At 45.5% G+C, this 20643-nt stretch overlaps 1 protein-coding gene across 1 annotated transcript in view; it reads left to right on the forward strand.

Annotated features, from left to right (window-relative positions):
• LOC138526012 (galactoside alpha-(1,2)-fucosyltransferase 2-like) overlaps positions 1-19286 on the forward strand; it is a 51852-nt gene extending 32566 nt beyond the window's left edge. Inside the window, exon 2 of the mRNA XM_069636304.1 lies at positions 16151-19286. Coding sequence (XP_069492405.1) covers positions 16176-17222 — 1047 coding nt within the window. The 5' untranslated portion in view covers positions 16151-16175 and the 3' untranslated portion in view covers positions 17223-19286. The remainder of the gene's footprint in view (positions 1-16150) is intronic.
• Positions 19287-20643: the final 1357 nt, after the last annotated feature.

The raw sequence follows: 20643 nt of genomic DNA on the forward strand, positions 1-20643 counted from the left end.
GTAATGTTTTTCTTTGCCCATCTGAGGCTTTGCCTCATGTGCCTTATAGAGTCCTGAATCTCTCTACTAAAGACCCTCTTCCTCAAAGGAGTCCTTGTTTTACCACTGGCCACAAGATTTACATGTTCCCTAATAAAGAGTGGGAAAACCCATGGATTGTAATACGCGCCGAAACTTGCGTTAGTCAAGGCTGCTACCGCATTGCTTATTTGTTTTGGGAGCCATTTCAAGGTATTTTCCCCCCTATTTACAGACAAGGTTCCCATGGTGCACCTACTCTTTATATCAACATCACCCTCAAAGGAAGTGCATAACCATTGATGGTGCACATCCTCAATCTCCATGTGGCCCAGTTCTTCTCATGTTTTAAGTCTTTGTTATACAAGACAGACAAACTCTATTCTTCAAATAATGGAGCCCATTTCAAACCCTGCATGGATTGCCCCTTTCAATACTGCGGGAGCTCCTCACCATAAGGGCCTTCGTGGTCTGTCCAGGATCTACAATCCACGTTAAAATCCCCAGGCAGTACGATTTCCCCTGATTTCTCCACATACCAGATGTACAAAGTGCACTCAGTATGAGCCAGCAGTATCTCTACATTATTGTCTAAATAATTACAGTAGATGTTTACCAATAGCACTTTTTTCCCTTTCCCCCAACCAAACACAACTTCCACCACCAGCATTCCCACCAACGTGCTATCCCACACCAAAGCCTGCATGAATTTTAAAGTGTGCACCATAGTCCAAAGCCCCCCCCTTTGGCCTACCACTCATACCCTTTACCCTTTACGCATTTTGTTCAAAAGTATGCAAACCATCCAAGACCACCTCCAAACAAAGAAAGGTATCCTGCAGGCATATCAAATTATGTTTGCTTAGTACCAATCCAATCGCTTTGTCCTCTAAAATATGGCTGAACCCTTGCATGTTCCAACTGCAGATGCTAAAAGCCAGTCTGCTTACATCCTCTACTCGCCTCGAAAGTGGTCAGATGGCCAGCTAGCCACCAACAAATCATCTTTGACCTTTTGCATGTTTTTACCAGTCTCCTGCACAGCAACAATTCTATGATTGTTGGATTCCACAGTGCAGGAGACAGGAACGTTAAAGGAAATAAAGTGGTCATTCTTCAAAGGATGCTTAGCGTAAAAGTCAGAACCATGTAGTCTCAGTTCATCAATTGAGGACAACAGGAGCTCCCTAAACAATGTTAGGGGCATGGTTATTATAGCAAATCTAGGCTATTCTCATAGATAAAATCCACACATGCAATATCGCTTGAGTTCAATTACCCCAACTTGCATATGTCTTGAAAAATCGCTAGTATCATCCGTCGGTTTAGACAGATGTTGTCCTCAATTGGAAACATTAATTCTAAAACATAACAAGTCTGCTCATTTCCCAGAAGGTTTTCCCTCGCCTCTAGTTTCTGTGAGGCACTCAGAGTTTGTATAGTCTGGCTGTACGTATTCTTTTGTCGATTACTTTTCTGAGGAGGTATGTCACCAACCAGTAGAACAGCCTTACCTACCAGCCCCTTTGTTTGGCGTTCATGCCATCTGCCCTCAAAATTCTTATCACCCAATTCTATTTGTATTATTCCTCTCTCCTGGCCTAGATCTGCTTGATGAACATGTTGGAATTTCACCATCATAAAGTTTGGGGGGCATATTCCCACCCTCTGTGCTGTTTCTTCCCGGTCTACCCAATTAGTACTCTCCACATATTTGTTGGTCATATGATTGGCTGCACCTCCCTACTGCCACTGCTGATCTCAAAAGAGCTGAATCTGCCATCCTAATTGTCAATGCCAACTCCACCAAACTTTCATTATCATTATTTTCTATAAGTTCTCGGGTCATTCCTTTTTCCATTTTTATTTTTAAGGAATATTGGTGTCACAGTTTTTATCTTGCTTACTTGTGTGTCAGTCCTTTTTACAGCACCTCCCTCTCTGCTTCCCCTTTCAATATTATTAACAATTCTATTCAGCGAACCTTGATGCTTCTTTTTCACTTTTTGAATTTTTGTTTTCTTTTGTCATTGCAGTGGTGGATTCACTTATATGTTCTTTCTTCCCCCTTTGTTGGAGAAGGTCAACCCCTCTGCAAAACCTATGGGATGGACCTCCCTCGGGATATCCATTCCCTGCGAGCCCAGGGCCTGTCTATTAAAGCCCTTTGCAACTTCACATGCAATAATATCATCCGGCTCTACATTATTATCAAACCTAATCTGGCAAATTCGTCCATAAAGGACAGCAACTGAGGAGTGTCATTGAATACACTCACATCCATTCAAAAAGATTCTGCTTCTTGCTGGGGTAGTTTTTGTTGATTGCCCCCATGGACGGTGGTGACACTGCCCCCACATCTGGGCTAATATCCCGAACTTGGGTTGAGGGTTCTCTTACCACAGTTACGTGACTAAAATGGACAATTAACTCATATCTTTGCGAGTTCAATAGACATTTAATATTCTCCTTATTTTTGTTATTCTCCAAGCATAGTAATTTCCCAGGGAAATCAACTAACATAACCACCTGTTTTTTTACATCTTCCATAAATGGGTCCTGCTTTTTTGTGATATTGCACTCAATTGATTTTCCTGCTATTAGTGATAGAATGCTTCTTTGGAGTTCCATAAGTGTGAGTGCTTGCCCCTACTCTCCTCCTCTGAGTAACTTCAAGACCTTTACTAATGAGTCTAGGACAAAGTTCAGAGCCACAAGCGTCAAATTATTAATTTGTTTGGATACCTGTTCTTCCGCCTCCTCCGCCTCACAGTCCCTTGCAACTATTGTCTCTGGCTCTACTGCACTTTCACCTCTGTTTGTTGAAATAAAAAAGAGGTCTGGAGAAGCTGATTAATATTCCTGCTCCGGCGGGTCTTCAAATCTCTTTCGGGCATTCAAACCATTCAGGGCTTATCCTCTTCCTCTGTAGTTACTGTCAGTCTCTCCTCAAATACAATCACACTCTAATCGTTAGTAGTGGTGTTATCCTTCTCACTAGCACTTCTTCCCCTAGTAATACAATCTGTGATGCTCTTCTTTATATTGGTAGAATTAAGGGTGAAGTACAGGCCAGGTCTTTTCAGGACAAAGGAAGTGATGGGGGAAACATCAACTATAGAAACATGCTGTTGTTTAATCATGGATATCTGCGATGTCAATTCATCCCCAGCAGTAGTCCCGTGGCATTTGGTCAACACACATAGCAAATCCACCTCTGAGAGTGGTAATCTGCCTCTAACCATTTCTATTAGCACACAACCGTTGCTCCTGAAATGGTACATACGTTATATCACAAAACAGTAAAAACAAATCTCACCAGCGTACCACTTGTTAGTCATGTCGACTCACAGATGTCAAGCTGGACAAGAAAGCACCAACTTGTTTCCAGTACAGGGCATCCCCAGCACCCGGCTGCCCAGTCTGCCTTGACTGCCCCGCACTCGGTTACACCCTATTTCAAAATCCTAGGTATCTCTCTACAAGCATGAGAGGCAACAAAACTACTGCCAGTGACAAATATTGCAGTCAAATTATCCTTGCATGCAAATTTTACAGCGACTCAAATCCGTGTCTGGTTGATTGCTACAAAACAAAATAACACCAAGCCAGGTGTGCATTATGTGCTTAATGATTCAAGCCTATAACCATTTCATCTCACACATACTAGTTAAATTAAGGATAAGTGGATATTTTTATCTTCCACAAACGCTCTTTGGTTTTATGCAACGCAGCCAACAACCCTCATTGGTGTGATTTGTCATTCTCCCAGGGGTATTTCAAACAAGTTCAATATAAGTGCAAAAGCCTGAGCATCTTGAATGCTAAATGTCTATCAGAAAATAATGTATATGGTTATTCTTATTATGACTATGACATACACTGGAATTGATAAATAGGGCCTGCGCAAAGAAACAAATATATGGGCGGAACATGCATATTCCCCATCACAACACACAACTTCACGTCAGGAAAATTCGCCCACAAACCTCGGTTTGCATGAGGGCGTGTTTTGGCCTTCCGGCACAACTTACATTTCTTTGCACCTCTGGTTACTTTGCAGTTAGAAAAACATGAATACGTGGAAAGCGCAAAAAAAGTGCATGCAAGTAGGCGCAAAGTTTTTTTATGCGTTAAGTACTTAGAATTTGAACTTTTTCTATAAATCAGACCCTTTATATCTCCAAATACAAGGCTGATGGTATTCCTTTCTTACTGCTGCTCTCATTCTACTCCTAACCTTAAAAAATACAAAATGTACCCTTCTCGATTCAAAACATCTTCTTTTTTCCCTGATTCCGCATCTGTCAGTAATGGCGGGGTGGCACCATTGGCATTGCGGGAGGGGGGCCCTGCCTGAGTACAATGTCTTTAAAAAAAAAGACCACGCACCTCGGTAGCCCCCTGCCTAAGTACTGTGTTTCTTTGAAAATTCTGACCTCGAAGTCAGCGCAGTGCTTGCCAAAAATTTAGTATGGCTGCTAGGCAACCAAGTCCTCGCTCTGTGCACAGACCCAACTAGTTCTGGAGAAACAGAAAACAGAGAACATGCAGCTGAACTTGCGTGCCCAGACGTGAGTTTATCGAAGCAGCACCAAGGGAACTGAGGTACATTAAAACATAAAAAAGTGTGTGCATATGTGTGCGTGTATATTTGAACGTGTCTTTGGTGTGTTCAAAGGCTTGAAGTGTGTGTCCGTGCACATTTGCAGTGGTGGAAATGGAACAAATTTAAAGTGGGTTCACATAAGGGCCGAGGAGGTTCCGAGGAGGCAGAGTTCAGAGGGGGCGAGCTGGAAGTTAAATGTTCAAAACAATAGTTTAAAAATGGTGTCATTTCTTTCATGCTGATTCTTTCCAATAACTATGCTGGAAACAAATACAAAGTGCTCACCTTTTAAAGCCAGCAATCCATAGTGCAACATTCCCTGGAAAACAAAATATCCAAATATGAGACATGTACTTTGTTGACAATGAAGATTACCCCTGCTAGCTGTGCAGGGAGTATTAATTCTATTAAAGACTAGGAGGCGAGCATTATGCTTCAACTTCTTTAATTTACCACTCTTCAGCAGTTTCAACAAAACTCAAAAGCATAACAAAACACTGAAAACAGTCTGAACAGACTTTTCTTCTTTTGAACTACAATCCCCATAGTCTCTGTAGTCCATCTCACTCCATGCTCAGTTTATGACCACTTCCTGTCCCCTGAGCTCCTCCTCTCTTTTACTCGCTCTGAAAAGTCCACTGAAAACTCCACACTAAGTCTTGCAACTGGCAATGACTTGCACCACTTCAAACGAATGTCGAACTTCCTCGACCCAGGCGACTCTCTCTGCTAGTCTCCTACTTCAATTGTTCTTCTGCTCTTCCCCTATGAATAAATAGAGAGCAGAGAAATCAGGGTGGTGTCCATGTATTGTCAATACCATCATATTATTATTACATACGATCATTCAATATCCCGCACAATACATACTCGGGTGGGAATTCAATGCTTGCCTCCTAGTCTTTAATAGAATTAATAAACCCTGCGCAACTAGCAGGGGTAATCTTCATTCTATGACAAGACTGGAGGCAAGCATTATGCTTGTTCAAAGCTTCCCAACACACAACCGCTAAAGTCTCGATCAGCTTAAAATAAAACTCTTTAAAAGTTTGATCATTCGACCAGTCTGCTGTCAACATAATATCTCTAAGAGATACTCCTGTCTTAAATGCTTTAGATGCCATGGCTCCACGCACAGAATGCGCTCCATACTTCCCCACATCTATCCCTGCTGCATGCATGATCTCTTTAACCCATCTGGCGATAGTCGCTGTGGATACCCCCTTGAATGGCTTTCTGTGCGCTATAAGCAATTGTTGGACAGTCGCTGCTCTGTATTCTGCTGTCCTGCTCTCGTACTCTTTTATGCAGCTTGCTACGCGCCATTTAGGTTTACTCAGGAAATAAGGGTAGTGGACTGAGGATGTCCCCGTCTTCGTTCTTCCCACTATTGTAAATGTTACGCCTTCTGGCCCGAATGACTTCCTATCTACTTCCAGAGCTCTCACGTCTGAGACGTGTTTACAAGAGACTAGGCACAGCAGCATTGCTAACTTTCCTGATAACTGTTTCAGCGATAGATATCTGTACCCCAGCCAACTCTCTAATAGCTTAAGAACTGTCTGCACGTCCCAGACTGTCTTATATCGAGGCTCTGGGGATGCCTTAAATTTCGCTCCTCTAATGAGCCAGACTACTGCCCAGTGCTCACCCGCAGGTACGCCCTCGATAGGGAGATGGCCTGCTGATATGGTACACTCCTATGGTGCGGAACGCTTTACCACCTTGCAATGATTGCGAAAAAAAATTCAGAATCAATACAGGTGCAGAAATGGGATGAACACCTCTCCCTCTGCACCAGCTTGTCCATTTGGCCCAAGCCGCATTGTAGCTCTGTCTTGTAGACGGGGCCCATGAATCCGCGATGAGCTGCGCAGCCTGAGATGAAATGCCTGGCAACTCCCAGCGTCTCCTGATATCCTGCAGGCGATGAGCGGGAGAGTCCCCCTCACTCTCAGAGGGCAAAACGACCCAGCTGGTCGAGCAAGTGCTCCAATTCCGGGAGCAGCCTCGGGTAATCCACTGCTAGTTCCATAAGCATCGGGAACCATACTTGTGACTTCCAGCATGGCACTACTAATAGCAGCTCCGCTGTCTCCCTCCAACACTTCGCTAGCACTCTGCTCAGCATCATAAATGGGGGAAACGCGTAGTGTGGACCTCCGCTCCACTCCTGTCGGAACACATCCGTCCCTTGAGCTCCCGGGTTCAGCCTCCAGCTGAAATATTCTGCAGTCTGGGCGTTCAAGCAGGATGCGAAAAGGTCTATGTGTATTGGCCCCCATCTCTCGGTCATCCTCTGAAACACTGCTGGATCCAGCCTCCAATCGCTGGAATCCGTGAGGTAGTGAGAGTTCTAGTCTGCTATTATGTTTAGCGTTCCGGGGAGGTACTCCGCTGTGACTGACGTCTCCAATTGTAGGCAGAAGTGCCAAAAGTCCTTCGCTAGCTCGGCTTGCATTCTGGATTTGGTGCCGCCTAGGTGGTTTATATATCGCACTGCTGATATGTTGTCCATCTTTAATAGGACGCACAACCTCATCCTCCCTTTCGTGAAGGCTCTGATCGCGAAGGATCCTGCCAGTAGTTCTAGACAGTTTATGTGTAACTGGAGTTCCTCCTCGCTCCATTTCCCCCTGTCTGCAGGTCTATGCACCTTGCGCCCCAGCCCAGATGGCTGGTGTCGGATTCTATAATCAGATCTGGTCTGTCTCAGAAAATGGCACGTCCATTCCAGGCGTCCATATTCTTTAACCACCATTCCAGCTCTGTCTTGGATTCCTGATCCAACGGCACTGATTGGTGATACCTCAGGCCTTGCTGTAGATGTCTTATCTTCAACCTCTGCAGTGCTCGATAATGTAATGGCCCTGGAAATATGGCCTGATTAGAGGCTGCTAAGAGCCCTACGATCCTCGCTAGAGTTCGAAGGGACACTACTTGTCTTTGTAGGCATTCCCTCAACTCCCTTTTGATGTTGTGAATCTTCCGAGCTGGAAGCTCGAGCGTCGCCTTCCTGGCATCTAGTACGAAGCCCAGAAAGTCCAGTCTTTGTGCTGGCTCGGTGTCCGACTTTTCTATTTTCACTAGGAATCCTAGTGAAGCTAGCAGGTCCTGGACCCACCTTGTCTGGTATCTGAGGGTTTCTCGATCCTCGGCTAGGAGTAGCAGATCATCTAGATAAATGATCAATCTTATCCCTTTCTCTCTTATTGCCGCCGCTTCTGGCTTCATCACCTTGGGAAAGGCCCAGGGTGCTGAGGCAAGCCCTAAGGGCATTGTCTTGGACTGCCAGAGCTGTCCTTTCCAGCGAAAAGCTAGGAAGGTTCTGAATTCCTCTGCTATTGGGATCGTCAGGTAGGCATCCTTCAGATCCAGTCTCGTCAGCCAATCCTTTTCTCTGAGCGAATCTCGGAGTTGATGGATGCCCTCTATCTTGAAATGCCGGGCAACTATCCAACCGTTCAGCTCCTTCAAGTTTATAACTGGACGCACTTTCTCTTTTCGGTGCACCAGAAACATATTGCTTATAAATTTGGGGTCTCTCGGGCACCTTTCTATGGCGTTCTTCGCCGCTAGCAGGACTAGCTCCTGGTCTAGGAGCTTCTGCTCTGCGCGCTCCAGCTGCTGCTGGTGAGGCCTGTGCCCCTGCACGGGCGGCTGTACGAACTCTAGGCGCATACCCAAAATAGTTTGTAACACCCAGGCATCGCTGGAAAGCTTGCGCCAGTTTCTCAAGAACATGCCAGTTCTCCCCCCCACTGGGGGATAATACGCTGCTCTCACCTTGAGTGAATTCTTGTCCACGCCCCGATCCTCTTCCTCTGCGACCTCTTGGGAAGCGTCCTCTGGACGGGAAGAAGGAGTCCTGCTGCCTATTCTCCCAATATTGGGCTCTGGGATTCTGGGGCCTTCTACCACTCCGGTTGCGACCAGTCGAGCGACCCCTGTGGCGAATGGTCCCTCCAAAAACTCGGTTGGGAAAGATCTTCCGGATGGAAGCCTGTGCCTTCTCCAAGGACGTGTAGGTGCCCACAAAGCGCCCCATCGCTTGCCGAAGGTCTCTCCGAAGAGGAGTCCCTGAGCTGCCTCTCCGGCCTCATAAGAGGCTAAATCACTCAGCTTCCCGTCGATTTTCAATAACAGGCCTCTCTGGCGTTCTGATGCGATGACGCAGTTCGCATTCCCCAAGAGGCATACTGCTCTCTGTGCCCAGCCCGCTAGGTCGTCGGGGTCTACTTCTTCCCCCGTGTCTCTGGCTCTCTCAGCCAGATCCATTATCTTCGCTAGTGGCCCGGCCAGGTCCAACACTTTCTCCTGGCAACTCCTCCAAGATCTATCAATCCCTTTCCGAGGGTCTTTGATCATTTTAGATATGAAAGTAAGCATTTTGGGGTCTACTTCTGGCATTTCGGCCACTTTTCCTGGAAGGTCCGGCCTCGGGCACTCCGCTCAAAGTCTCTAGCGGACTTCCTTGTCCAGCGCTTTTCTTAGCCTCTTGGTCATATACTGCTCCACTGTTGGCGGGGGCTGCCAGTCAGAGGACCTCGGATTCCGGATGCTTTCCGGGTCAAACATATCTTCCTCCTCCTCCTCGAGGTGTTTCTCTTTGCGAAGCCTTTTACCTCCGCTGGGTGTGAGATCCTCCTCCTCATTTCGTTCCTCCTTGTCTTGGGAGGGAGGATCCCCATCCTCCGGCTCTTCTTCCGAGCCTGGGTTCTCTTCTACATCACCTTCCTCCCCTGGAGTGGGAGTCGTGAGGTCTGGCACTGTCTGATGCCGCATGTATGCTTCTCAGAGCTTGGCGAAAGCGTCGATGACCTCTGGGGCCTTATTTCTCGCCCCTTCCGAAGGGCCCTGGGGGTCTAGAGGAGCTTTTCTCTTTCGGGCCTTAGTACTCCCCAATTACCGTGCTTCCGAGGGTTCTGTGGGCGTGCGCTCTTTTCGTCCGGTGCTGTCTAAGGGCTGGATCAGCATAGCCTCTAGGGACTCCAGCCTCTCTTGCAGGGGTTTAACCCCTTGCGCCACTGCATCTATGAGTGAACTCCCTAGCACCTCCTTAAAGCTGGCAGCGAGATCTGACAGCTGTTCCTCTTCGTTCCACTCGAAATCCGACATTCTGAGTGGGTGCTGTGTGCCTGAAATACCCGTGAGGGTGCCACTGCACGCCCTGTCACTCTAGATGCTTAAGCTCCTTAACAATAAACTCTTTATTATTATCACTTTTTTTTTTTTTCTTCAGTGGCTGCGCCGGACTTTCAATAGTATTATATATGCCTGCAATGTGCGTTAATTTCGTAGCCCTCGTTGGTCGTGAGGAGCGCTGGGTAACCTCACTTGCCAGTCTCTGATTCTCGTACGAGGCTGTAATATTGAGGCAGCTGCCTGCCGCTTAATCTGCACTTCAGCGCGTATGAGGGATCGAGCTTATGCTCGGAACTTGATCGCTCGTCGGAGGCTTTAATACGAAAATCATCGCCGGGCCCGGTTTCTCTGATAAGCTCTTCTCCGCTTCGCCGTGCTGAAGTGGCAAGCGGTGCTGGTCCCGCCTCCCGAAGGGAGGTGGGTGCTCTCGGTGCCCGAGGTCCCTCTACCTCGCCTCCGTAGAGGAGGGTGTTAGGAAAGATTTCTTAATTGTAGGTAATTTTCCTTCCATGTGGCAACCCCTAAACTTTTTGCTGTTGTTTTACACACTGATCTAGACTTTGCCAGAGAAGCGCAGCCTTCTGCCGCCCTCCTACGGGCTTTTCGCTCACTTCTGCCGGGAAACACCGTTTTCCGTAGTTCTTTTTCTCATGTTGCAGCTTTCGCGCAACATGGCACGAGAGGGCACTGAAAGCTAAGTTACTGCTCTCTCGGGTCTCCAGTCACTCTACAGGCCCTAGACACTCTCATTGGATTGTTAACGAACGGTGCAAGTGAATCACGGATAGGACTTGTGGCAGCGATCGTTTATTTGTGTTTTGAGCTTCTTTTGGCTGTTTAAGCGCATTTCTCGCGCTTAGCCCAAAACGGTGGCCTGGCTTCCAAAATGGCCATACCACGAGGTTCTTTGTCCTGCCCGCTGACTGTCTTTCTCCCTTCACCTTCCCCAGGTCGAGCTGACCTTGGGCCTTCCTTATTTGGGCATGTACTTTCCTACGAAACACAGATGCTTTCGCGGGCTTCTACAGGCCTGGTGTGAGCCTCCAGGATGTGGGCTGGGATGTCTGGTCCCAATACACATCATGGGTGCCAGAGAGTCTAGTGTGTCTTGAATGCCTGGGACCACAGTGGTCCGTGATAGGTCCACGTATGGTGTGAGTGTTTTGTGAGCAGATCTCCTATTGGATCCCCTCCGTTTTGGCGCGAAGGCGAAATCTGGATAAGAGGAGGCTGGAAACACCACTACCAGGGTGATCTCCCGAGTTCTCACGAACGACGGATACAGGAGCCAAGTATCCTGCAACCAAGAGGCTGAACCGAGGAATCGCTGGTGACCCGCTGAAGGACTGCTCCTCTGCACTTCTGTCGCCCTGTGAGACCATTCTGCCTCTGATCGAACGAGAAGGCCTGTACTGGTACTTCAACCCTTTGGAATAGTGGGAACAACTATTCTCGGCATCTTCATCATCTCCTGCACGTAAGCCTTCGGAAGCGTCCTGAGCCATCCAGTGGACTGACCAGCCTACCCAGGAGTCTTGCTCTGTCACCGCCGTCAGGTTGCTGCTGTATTCCGAGTCCTTGACACTCTCACACGATTTGTACACTTGGCATTCCCAGGTCTGAAGTGAGAAGTGTACATTGGGCTGAAATACACACAGCCGCTTCGTTGCCCCGCTGTGGTAACAATCTGTGCGGGTTCACTGCGTTTGGGACATCCTCAACTCTAACTTCTGCTGCCATGGAATCTACACGACGCCGAGACGTCCCCTGCTCGTATCTGAACCTGCCAGCCCTGAAACTGATGGGGAGAAGCCTGGGTCTGCCTGCATCGGGGACCAGTGAGTAGCAACGCTAAGAACCGGTCGCCCTCCTGCAGTAGCCTGTAGCTTTTCCTCGCTGTGTTAAACAGAACGCCTTTTTCGCACTCGCGCTCTGCTTCTGCCCACAAGTGTAGGCTGCGTTTGAGTAGCGGAGATCTGTTCATCCTCGTTTGTTCACCGCTCTGAATTGCCTGATTTCCCTGAAGAGACTCTCTTTTGCCCGTTGGCACCAGCGTGTGCAGGTACTTCTGAGCACAAGGCTCCACTCTTCGTGGGGCTCAGACTTCCTTCTAGTTAGGTGGCCTCTGAAGACGACGATTACTTGCACTGCCTGTTTTCCTCCCCATCTAGGTGGTCTGCATATTTCGTGCTTCTAACTCTTTAGACCCTTCGGTAATTGTATATATATTGTATTTGATGGTGATGTGTTGGTTTACTTGAGTTTTACCGTGATTCTTTACTATGGTCAATGTTACAGAGGGCTTGCAATAAATGTGTCTATATTTTAATATAACACCTGCTTGGAGTAATTTGTAAGTGCCCTTGTGTTGTGTGCTCATTGCGGGCTTTCAGTCACCCTCACCCCTCTTGAGACCTAGTCTTGACCGCCGCCATCGCTACCCTGATTGGTCTGGCTTGTCCAGAGGTTACCCTGTTCGAAGAAACTAGGCTGGCCTTCTGAACCTCTGCACCTCCAGGACAGAGTTCAGAAATCCGTCTTAACAGAGGGGTTGGGACTCTGAATTCGTGAACGGCTCCACGGAGCCGCGGCGGGCTCCTCTTCGTGGGCAGCCACCCCAAGGGTGCTGAAAGTGCGGCACGGGGCGGACGCGTCGAGGGCTGCCCAGTCGCTAGAACGAGCAGTCGACGGGGCTGTCAGACTGACGCCTCTTAAAACTGACTATACGCTTCACTTAAGCAGCTGATTCTACGCTCCGCAGCGCTGCTCTATATTACGCCTGCATATACTAATGCCAAATGTTAAAACGTTATCTAATCTACATGCTCAAACTATCACGATTCCCCAAATAGTAAGAGGATAACTAAGATAGTAATTATCTGCTTGAAGAGCAGTAAAAGAAGAGGAGGAGCTCAGGGGGCAGGAAGTGGTCATAAACTGAGCATGGAGTGAGATGGACTACAGAGACTATGGGGATTGTAGTTCAAAAGAAGAAAAGTCTGTTCAGACTGTTTTCAGTGTTTTGTTATGCTTTTGAGTTTTGTTGAAACTGCTGAAGAGTGGTAAATTAAAGAAGTTTATGCATAATGCTCGCCTCCAGTCTTGTCATAGAATTTTGTGTGGTCTTTCGGGTAAGCGTCAACACTGGTAACGTGCAACCTGAGTGAAATCCTGGTAGCCAAACACTTGAAGCAAGATCACTAGCCTCAAGAACTCGCACAGGGTGTCGTGTCTGCCCTCTGAAAAAAAGCGACACTGTCCACCCACGTGTTTTCTTTTCTTGTGCCCTGAAATCAGCATAGGGCCACAATGAGAGCAAATAACTGCTCCAGTCTCCAGCATTGTAAACTCTCTTGCCACATGAGATCCTGGGCATATATTCACGACTCACTTGCACTCTCATCTCCCCTCCTAAACCCCCGATTTGGCTTTCAACTTTCAGCAATGCTCTGCTTTATAAAAGATGCCCTGAAAAGAACAAACACTAGAATGAGCCACACACACAAATATATTTAAGGATTTATATATTTGTGTGCATACCTTACCATGGTTTGTGTACTTTTCAAGCCAATCTTTTTTAAACATAAGAAGACCTTTAGTAGGCAAAACGTGTACAATTGTGACATTCCCCCCATCATGACTGAGAGACTACAAATACCAGAATCCTTGTTGGCATATTTCAGTGAGGCCCCAGCTTCACGTGTGTTCCCTCTATGAAACTAGGGGCTGGGTAATGGAATCTGCGCAGTGAGCAGATTAGATCACAGAGCCGCCAGGCGGGAATGAGGCAGGCCGGCTCCTGAGAATCATTGGCCAGCGCTGTATATATGTTTGTGCGAGTGTCCTGCGTATATGCGTATGTTTATGTTTGAATGTTCTTCAGTGTGTTAAAAGACTTGTATTGTATGTTGGTGTGCGTTTGTGGGTGTGCAAACAATGGTTCCATGACCCTTGGAGTGATAGGGCTTTAGCCGCCCCCTCGGGACCGACATTTTGGGTTATGTTGACTTGACCTGGCTGATCTAGTGAGCTGTGGTGGACACAGACAATACACAGTGCCTGTGCTGTTAACAAAGGCCCAGCAATTACTCATGTAAAGCAGTTCATTGTTCACCGCTGCATTCTGTGCATACGTTTTTAGGTCATTAAAATCGTGATGTGGGGTTAATACTTGTATGCCAGCGGAGTGATTTCAAGGGTGTGGGGGAGTGAAGAGGGACAAGAGACATCTCATTCTCATACCAGTTCTTAAGTGTGTGGTTTCAAACTGAAGGGGAGAGTTAACTTCGTACAACATTGAAGCAGCACCAGAATATTCTTGTTAGAATGTGTAAAGAAGTTAGATGACTCCACACAAATAATTTCATGCCTCCCCAACAATCGCTGAAGTTAGCCCTTCTCCTGACATTTGAAGAGTTCACACCTCCAGCCCCCTAAACTTTAGCTTAGATGCGCCCCTGTGTGCCGGTATATATGCTTGTGTGAGTGTCCATCACCAGTGAAAGCTCTTGGTAGAGCCCCACTATTGATGGCGTTGAAACAGATTATGACCCTTTGTGTTATTAAAGTGCACATCCCAGGTTGACTTTAGTGCAGTTTTAGATTCTGCTTCTTCAGTTTAGACCAATGTTCAACGACAACATCTTTCTTTTCTTTGAAATAAACTTTCTGTTTGAACACTCCTCAGTAGGTGAATGTCTCCTGGAGTTTTCCATATAAACCACTTCCAACCCTTCAAAGTCTTTTCCTTACAAGAAATGCTGCCCTTCTGCATAACATCACATGCTATTCAATGCATGGCCGGGCTTCTGATAGCCACGAAAAACTCATGCAAAACTCAATCGTTTAGTTCCAGGCAGGAACAACTTCTGCAGTGACCCAAGAGTAAAATATAAATTGGCGAATTAAACATTGGCAATAGGATTATGACTGGTTAAAGATCTGAGAGGCAAAGAGAAGGGCAAGACAAGGCCTAAAGTGTCCTCCTGTTGGCAATCTGCATTAAAGATCATATCTTCTGGTCATGGGTGGCAACTTTTCAGTTTCGCTATAGGGACAGACCAAATTTGGATTTTTACGACAGGGCGTAAATTCCCACACCAAGAATCGAGGGAGTTGTAGCCATACCAAAGGCCAAACTACACATTTTACAGCACTTTTAGCAAAAGGAATTGAAAAAAAGCCAAAGCATTTACAGGCTGATCTCGTCATCTAACATCTCAGCAACAGTTGCCTAACATGCTGAGCAGCCTTTGCAGCATTCTACTTTAGGATTCCCTTCTTCTGCCATGTCCAACAACAGCTTTGGCCTGCCCTCCCAACCCGGCCCCCTCCCCAATCAAAGCTGAGGTGACAATGAGGCGGACTTCCAACTTTGAGTGTGTAGCAGTACTTGTAATTTTCCAAAATGCATGCTAAAACCTCACAAAGCCTGAGCCCAACAAGAGAGGAGCCAGAAGCCCCGCCAGCCCCTGGTGACTCAGAAGAGCAGGACACTGAATCCAATTTCTTTTTCCAGGTGGTTACACAATCTACAAGGGGGCAAAATTACACTCTTGCCCCTGTTGTTCTAGCAGAGTGCGGGCACGTGCCCCCCTGCACTGAGCCCCTATGCCTCCAATCATTCTATAATACCACAGGGATGTTGAATGTTCAGTTGAAATCACATATTAGCCGATGTAAATAATGCCTGGTACTGTCTACGCCACTGGAGGTCAGGATGTTTCATTCATCCCGGCTACTATTGCCTCAGTAGCCAAAGGCCTGACCATGATGCAGTAACGTTTGAGTCTGTTCGCTCGAGCCTGTAACTATGGGCTCCCGGGCATTACCTGACATGGGATGCCCCCCTTAATTGTTGTTTATTAATTGGATGTATTAATTGTTTGTTGAAAGATTGTAATCATTTATCGAATGTTTGCATATTGTGAGGATCAGATGTCACTTTATATGCTGAATGTTACGTGTTGCACTTTATACTTACTCTGAACCTTCGAGTAAGAGTTTAGGCAATATTGAAGATGTGAATAAATTGAGTTTAAGAACCAATTTGTTAAATAAATAATTGTATGTTTTGTCCTGGTTAAAGCATTGCTATTCCCCTATATCACAAAAATTGAACTACGCACATATGTTCAAGGTCTGTTGTGTTAAAGTTGTTTTTCAGGTCATAGCATCTTGCCCTCTCCTTTGAGGGATATTTTTTCCTTGCCCACTGCTGAAGCAACAACATGCCCATTGGAACCTTAAATGTCACCAACATTATAAGTGTTTTAAGTGATCTTGTTGAAAGTTGCTATCCTTAAGGAAGTTAAAAAAAGTAGATTTAACTTATCAGTAGGAAATATATCTAATTTCATTTTCTACCCCTTTTTTCAGGAGGTCAACCTGTTGTGAGGGAGAGATGTCTCTGCAGATGACTTGGTGTAGCCAGAGGAGGACCATCATTCTTGCTTTATTCAGCTTCCTTGGGGTTGTATCCATTTCCTATTATTACCATCTTAACCATCAATTTACAACAGATCACCAAGTTCAACCATTGACCAACTTTCCCGATAAACCCAAGAATGTACATCCAATGACCAATAGCCTAGTTGAGGGGGCCTGGACTATTAATTCCCAAAGCCGGCTTGGCAATCAGCTTGGCGAGTATGCAGCATTGTATGCTTTAGCCAGGATCAACGGACGTCCGGCTTACATAATACCGGAAATGTTCAACTTTCTATCTCCTTTCTTCAAGATCAGATTGCCTCAGCTGCATGCCAGTGTGATCAAGAGGATAAAATGGAAGAACTATTTTTTGAACAACTGGATGTGTGAGGAGTATAACCACATCACCGAGAAGTATGTCTATTTCACAGGTACTCCCTTCTCATGGACATTCTACTACAACATTCGTGATGAAATCTGCAGGGAATTCACCTTTCATGACTTTCTCATAGAGGAGGCAAATGAGTACCTGGAAAAGCTGATGGGCTCACGGAAGAATGTGACTTATATTGGGGTTCACGTTCGAAGGGGAGACTTGACCTGGACTATGCCGATCTCATGGATAGGGGTTTTGGCTGATAAACACTACTTGGAAAAGGCTATGGGTTATTTTCGAGACAAATACGAGGAGCCAGTTTTTGTGGTGACGAGCAATGGAATGCAGTGGTGCAAGGAGAATATAAACACCTCCAAAGGTGATGTCTACTTCTCTGGTGATAGCAATGAGGCATCTCCTGGAAAGGACCTTTCTTTGCTCTCTCACTGTAATCACACCATCATAACAGTCGGCTCCTTTGGCATTTGGGCAGGGTTCCTGGCAGGTGGAGAGGTTATTCACCTCGACAAATATATCCTACCTAATTCCTGGTTTCACAAGATCTTCCATTTTAATGCTTCGTACCCTCCTGAATGGATTGGCATTCCTGCTGACCTTTCACTTCTTCTCTCAGGAAAACATTGACTATTCATAGTACAAATAGTTCACAGTTGGTTATTCTTACAGAGCTTTGAATTTGTTTTTCTTTTGCAATTTAGAAATGTAATTTTCTGATTAGAAAATGTAAATTTTAGTATTTTAACAATAATTTGAGGAATCAATCAGATTGTCAAAGTAGCAAACAATATGCATGGTACAGGGTATCTATCAAATTGCAATACGGTGGATATGATGATGTGTGACTTAAATTCATCATAAGAATACTGCATTTTAGCCCCGTCTCTTTTCAACCTGTATATTTCGGATTTGGGACAATATCTGGACCCAGTCTGGTTTGTGCCACCCAAAATGAATGACATTGCCATTACGTGGCTGAGCTACTGCCATGACTTCCTCATTTTTGATTGTAGAGAAATTGGTTTGCAATGTCTCATTACTGCCTTCTTGAAATGTGTTAATCATAGTTCTTTGGTGCTAAATCCATCAAAGTCCAAGGTGTTGCATTGTGAAAAAAAAATCCACTAGATTCAAATGGTAAGTGCATACTGAGCCTTTGGAGAAGGTTGACAATTTTGTGTGCCTTGGATTTCCTATTTTAGTCAAGGTACATAGATTTCAGTCCGGGAGTGGCTTTGAAGCAGTGCACTTGCCCTGTCAGTCCAAATGTCCTGTGTGGACGCATGATACAGGAAATTCTCTTTGCTCCCAACCCTGACATTTTCCGAAGGAAAAACTGTGACAAAGATTCTTTATGGATTTGATGTGCTCCCTCTTTGGGCAATTGACTTGCTTACCACGTTGGAAGGTCTAATGTGGCAAAGGACTTAGGGATTCAGATCTCCCTTTCCCTGGCAGCTATTCAATATAATTGGGGCTTACTTCTCTTTCCGCAAGAGCGAGGTGGAGAGTCTTATCATCACATCGTAACATTATTAGTCCTTTGAATAACTCATTGTATAAAGATCTGCACAATGTAAGTCAGTCAACCAATGTGAAATTCTTAAATGAATTAGCTTCCTTCTTTACCTCCTTGCTGAGTTCCTTTGAGCTTCAGGAGGATGATCTCATTCAAAATCCCTTCAGGGTCAAGACAATTCTGTACAATGAGGATTGGATTGAAATCATGGAGAAATTCCATGGTTATGAGTCACTGGAGCACCTCAAGTACGTTCATAAGAGATCGGTAATTGGGGCTCCTTTTCTTACCAGTTATGCCAATAGGGTTGTAGGTCAAAGTTTCGACTCAAAAGGGTCGAATGACAAATGGGTCAATTCGACCAAAAAAAAGAGTTGAATGTTTTTACATTTTTTTTTTAGGGGTGTCAACAAAAAAAAATATACATTTAAAAAAAAATGTGATTTTTTGTTTTCGGTCGAATGGACCCATTTGTCATTCGACCCTTTTGAGTTTAAACTTTGACCGGACACCTGCCAATAGAACATCGAAAAGGCAGTTCCTGAGATTCAGGTGGAATTTGTGTCACACTAACTAAATCAAATTGAGATATGGTCACATACAGAGAGAAACTATGCAGTGTAGATACTGTAAAACGGGGGATTTAGCGGAAACACTGAATCATCTGCCAGCTACCTGTCCCACCTCTAGCGCCAAATGGCAGTATTACTTTGGGAAACATGTGCATCATGGATATCTGGACTGGGAGGATGGACTCTAGAGGACATTTTAGGGGGGAGAAAGTCCTCCCTCATGATTGCAATTGTGGGTTTTTTTAAAAACTTGCATCTGGATGAAGATAGTACTCAGGAATGAAGGCTGTAGTTAAGTTTAGTAAATACACTCAACTGCGATATGTCATTATGACTAATGGTTTGATTGTTTTTTAGAACAGTTTAATTCGTATTTTTTTCTGTGTTCTTCATAATTGCTGCTTTGAATTTTATGATTCGTTTGATTTTACGAAGAATAGGAAATGTTATTCTAGTGTAATGAATTGTGATTCTTTTAATTGTATGAATTGTATATGATCTTAACTGTGATGAAATGCTTTGCAATTGTATTCTAATGTATTGTGTAATTCTGTATGATCTTAAAATGGGCTAAAGGCTATTTGATTAACCATAAAATAAAAAAAGAACTAAAAAAATTATATTTACATGTGCATCATGTGGGTGCATATTTGGGTGGGGATATGTGTTGTTGAGTCAAATTGCTGCCCCTAGAAACATAATTGTCCATCAACTCAGAGTGGGTAATAAATCCACTGTGGTGAACGTGCTGCACTGGCATGTGCTACCCATCTTCCATATCATCCTCACCATCAGACTGCATGTCCTGTTCTGCTGACATTTCAACATGATGTCTATGGCATTTGCAGCAGAGGATACCCCCAAACACCTGTATGGAATTTGAAAGATGGAATATGGTCAGGGGTAGCCACACATGTGATGCTGTGCTTGTACTCAGATCATGCAATGCTTAGGATGTGAGCTGTGGCACCGACTGCTGTACAAGGGCACTTCTTTCATAATCATCCAGCCAGGGAGGCATATGCATGGTGGTGGTAGTGGTGTTCCAGAGAGTGGAAATGAAGGGGCAAAGGAAAATTAATAAAGACAGGGAGAAATGTGTAACAGGTGACAGGAGTATGGATACAGGCTTCATGCTGTGATGGGGAGTGATTTATCTAGGAGCTGTATCTGTCTGCCAGTGTGTGCCTACATGAACCTTGGAAGGGTGCTATTTCACTGCAACATGGCATCAGCAATTGAACCAGGGAAGCAGATGCAGCAGTATGTGATTGTCGGGTTCGTATCACATGTCATATGTATATTGGGGGTATGCTGCTGCTGATTCCTGGAGATGTGAGTTCTTGCTTTGGGGGGCAGGAAGAACAATGGCATGCATCCTGTCCAGTTCAGGGCAGCAAAATAATTTGGAAACAATGTACATTTCTAATATCCATCTTGGCTTTGATGATCGCCTGTGTGGTTGGAAGGAAGAGGTGTTCCTCTGCATTTTGCAGAAGTGATCTAGCAGCTAAGCCAGTACCATGGAGAAAGCAGTCTGCGACATTCCATGCAACATACAAAATGATGAAATGTGCCTGTTGCACAGAAGTGCAGGACTGACATCTACTTCAATATAGCAGGATGTCTCTGCCTAGGTTGATTGCGCTTTGGATGTCAACCGCTATGGCATACCATAGGTACTGGATGTTGCTTTGTCCAGACAGTACAGTGTTATCAGTTTATGGTCTGTGAGACTCCAGGGTCATGGTCTGGGTTGGGGAATGTCAGGCTGACACATCCTCCTCCTCTCTCTCCACCACTTTGTTGACTGTCTCCTCTTCTGCTATATATGCACCTGCATGTCACCCAGAAACTACATTATTAACTCCTGCGCGTTTTGGCCAGCACCCTCTAGTTCAGCATGGTGACCCCTGGAGTGCTTCCACATCCTGTCAGCCTTTAGTAGAAATGTCCG

This window comes from Ambystoma mexicanum, chromosome 1q (assembly GCF_040938575.1).
Source record: "Ambystoma mexicanum isolate Mex_15411 chromosome 1q, UKY_AmexF1_1, whole genome shotgun sequence".
Taxonomy (NCBI): domain Eukaryota; kingdom Metazoa; phylum Chordata; class Amphibia; order Caudata; family Ambystomatidae; genus Ambystoma; species Ambystoma mexicanum.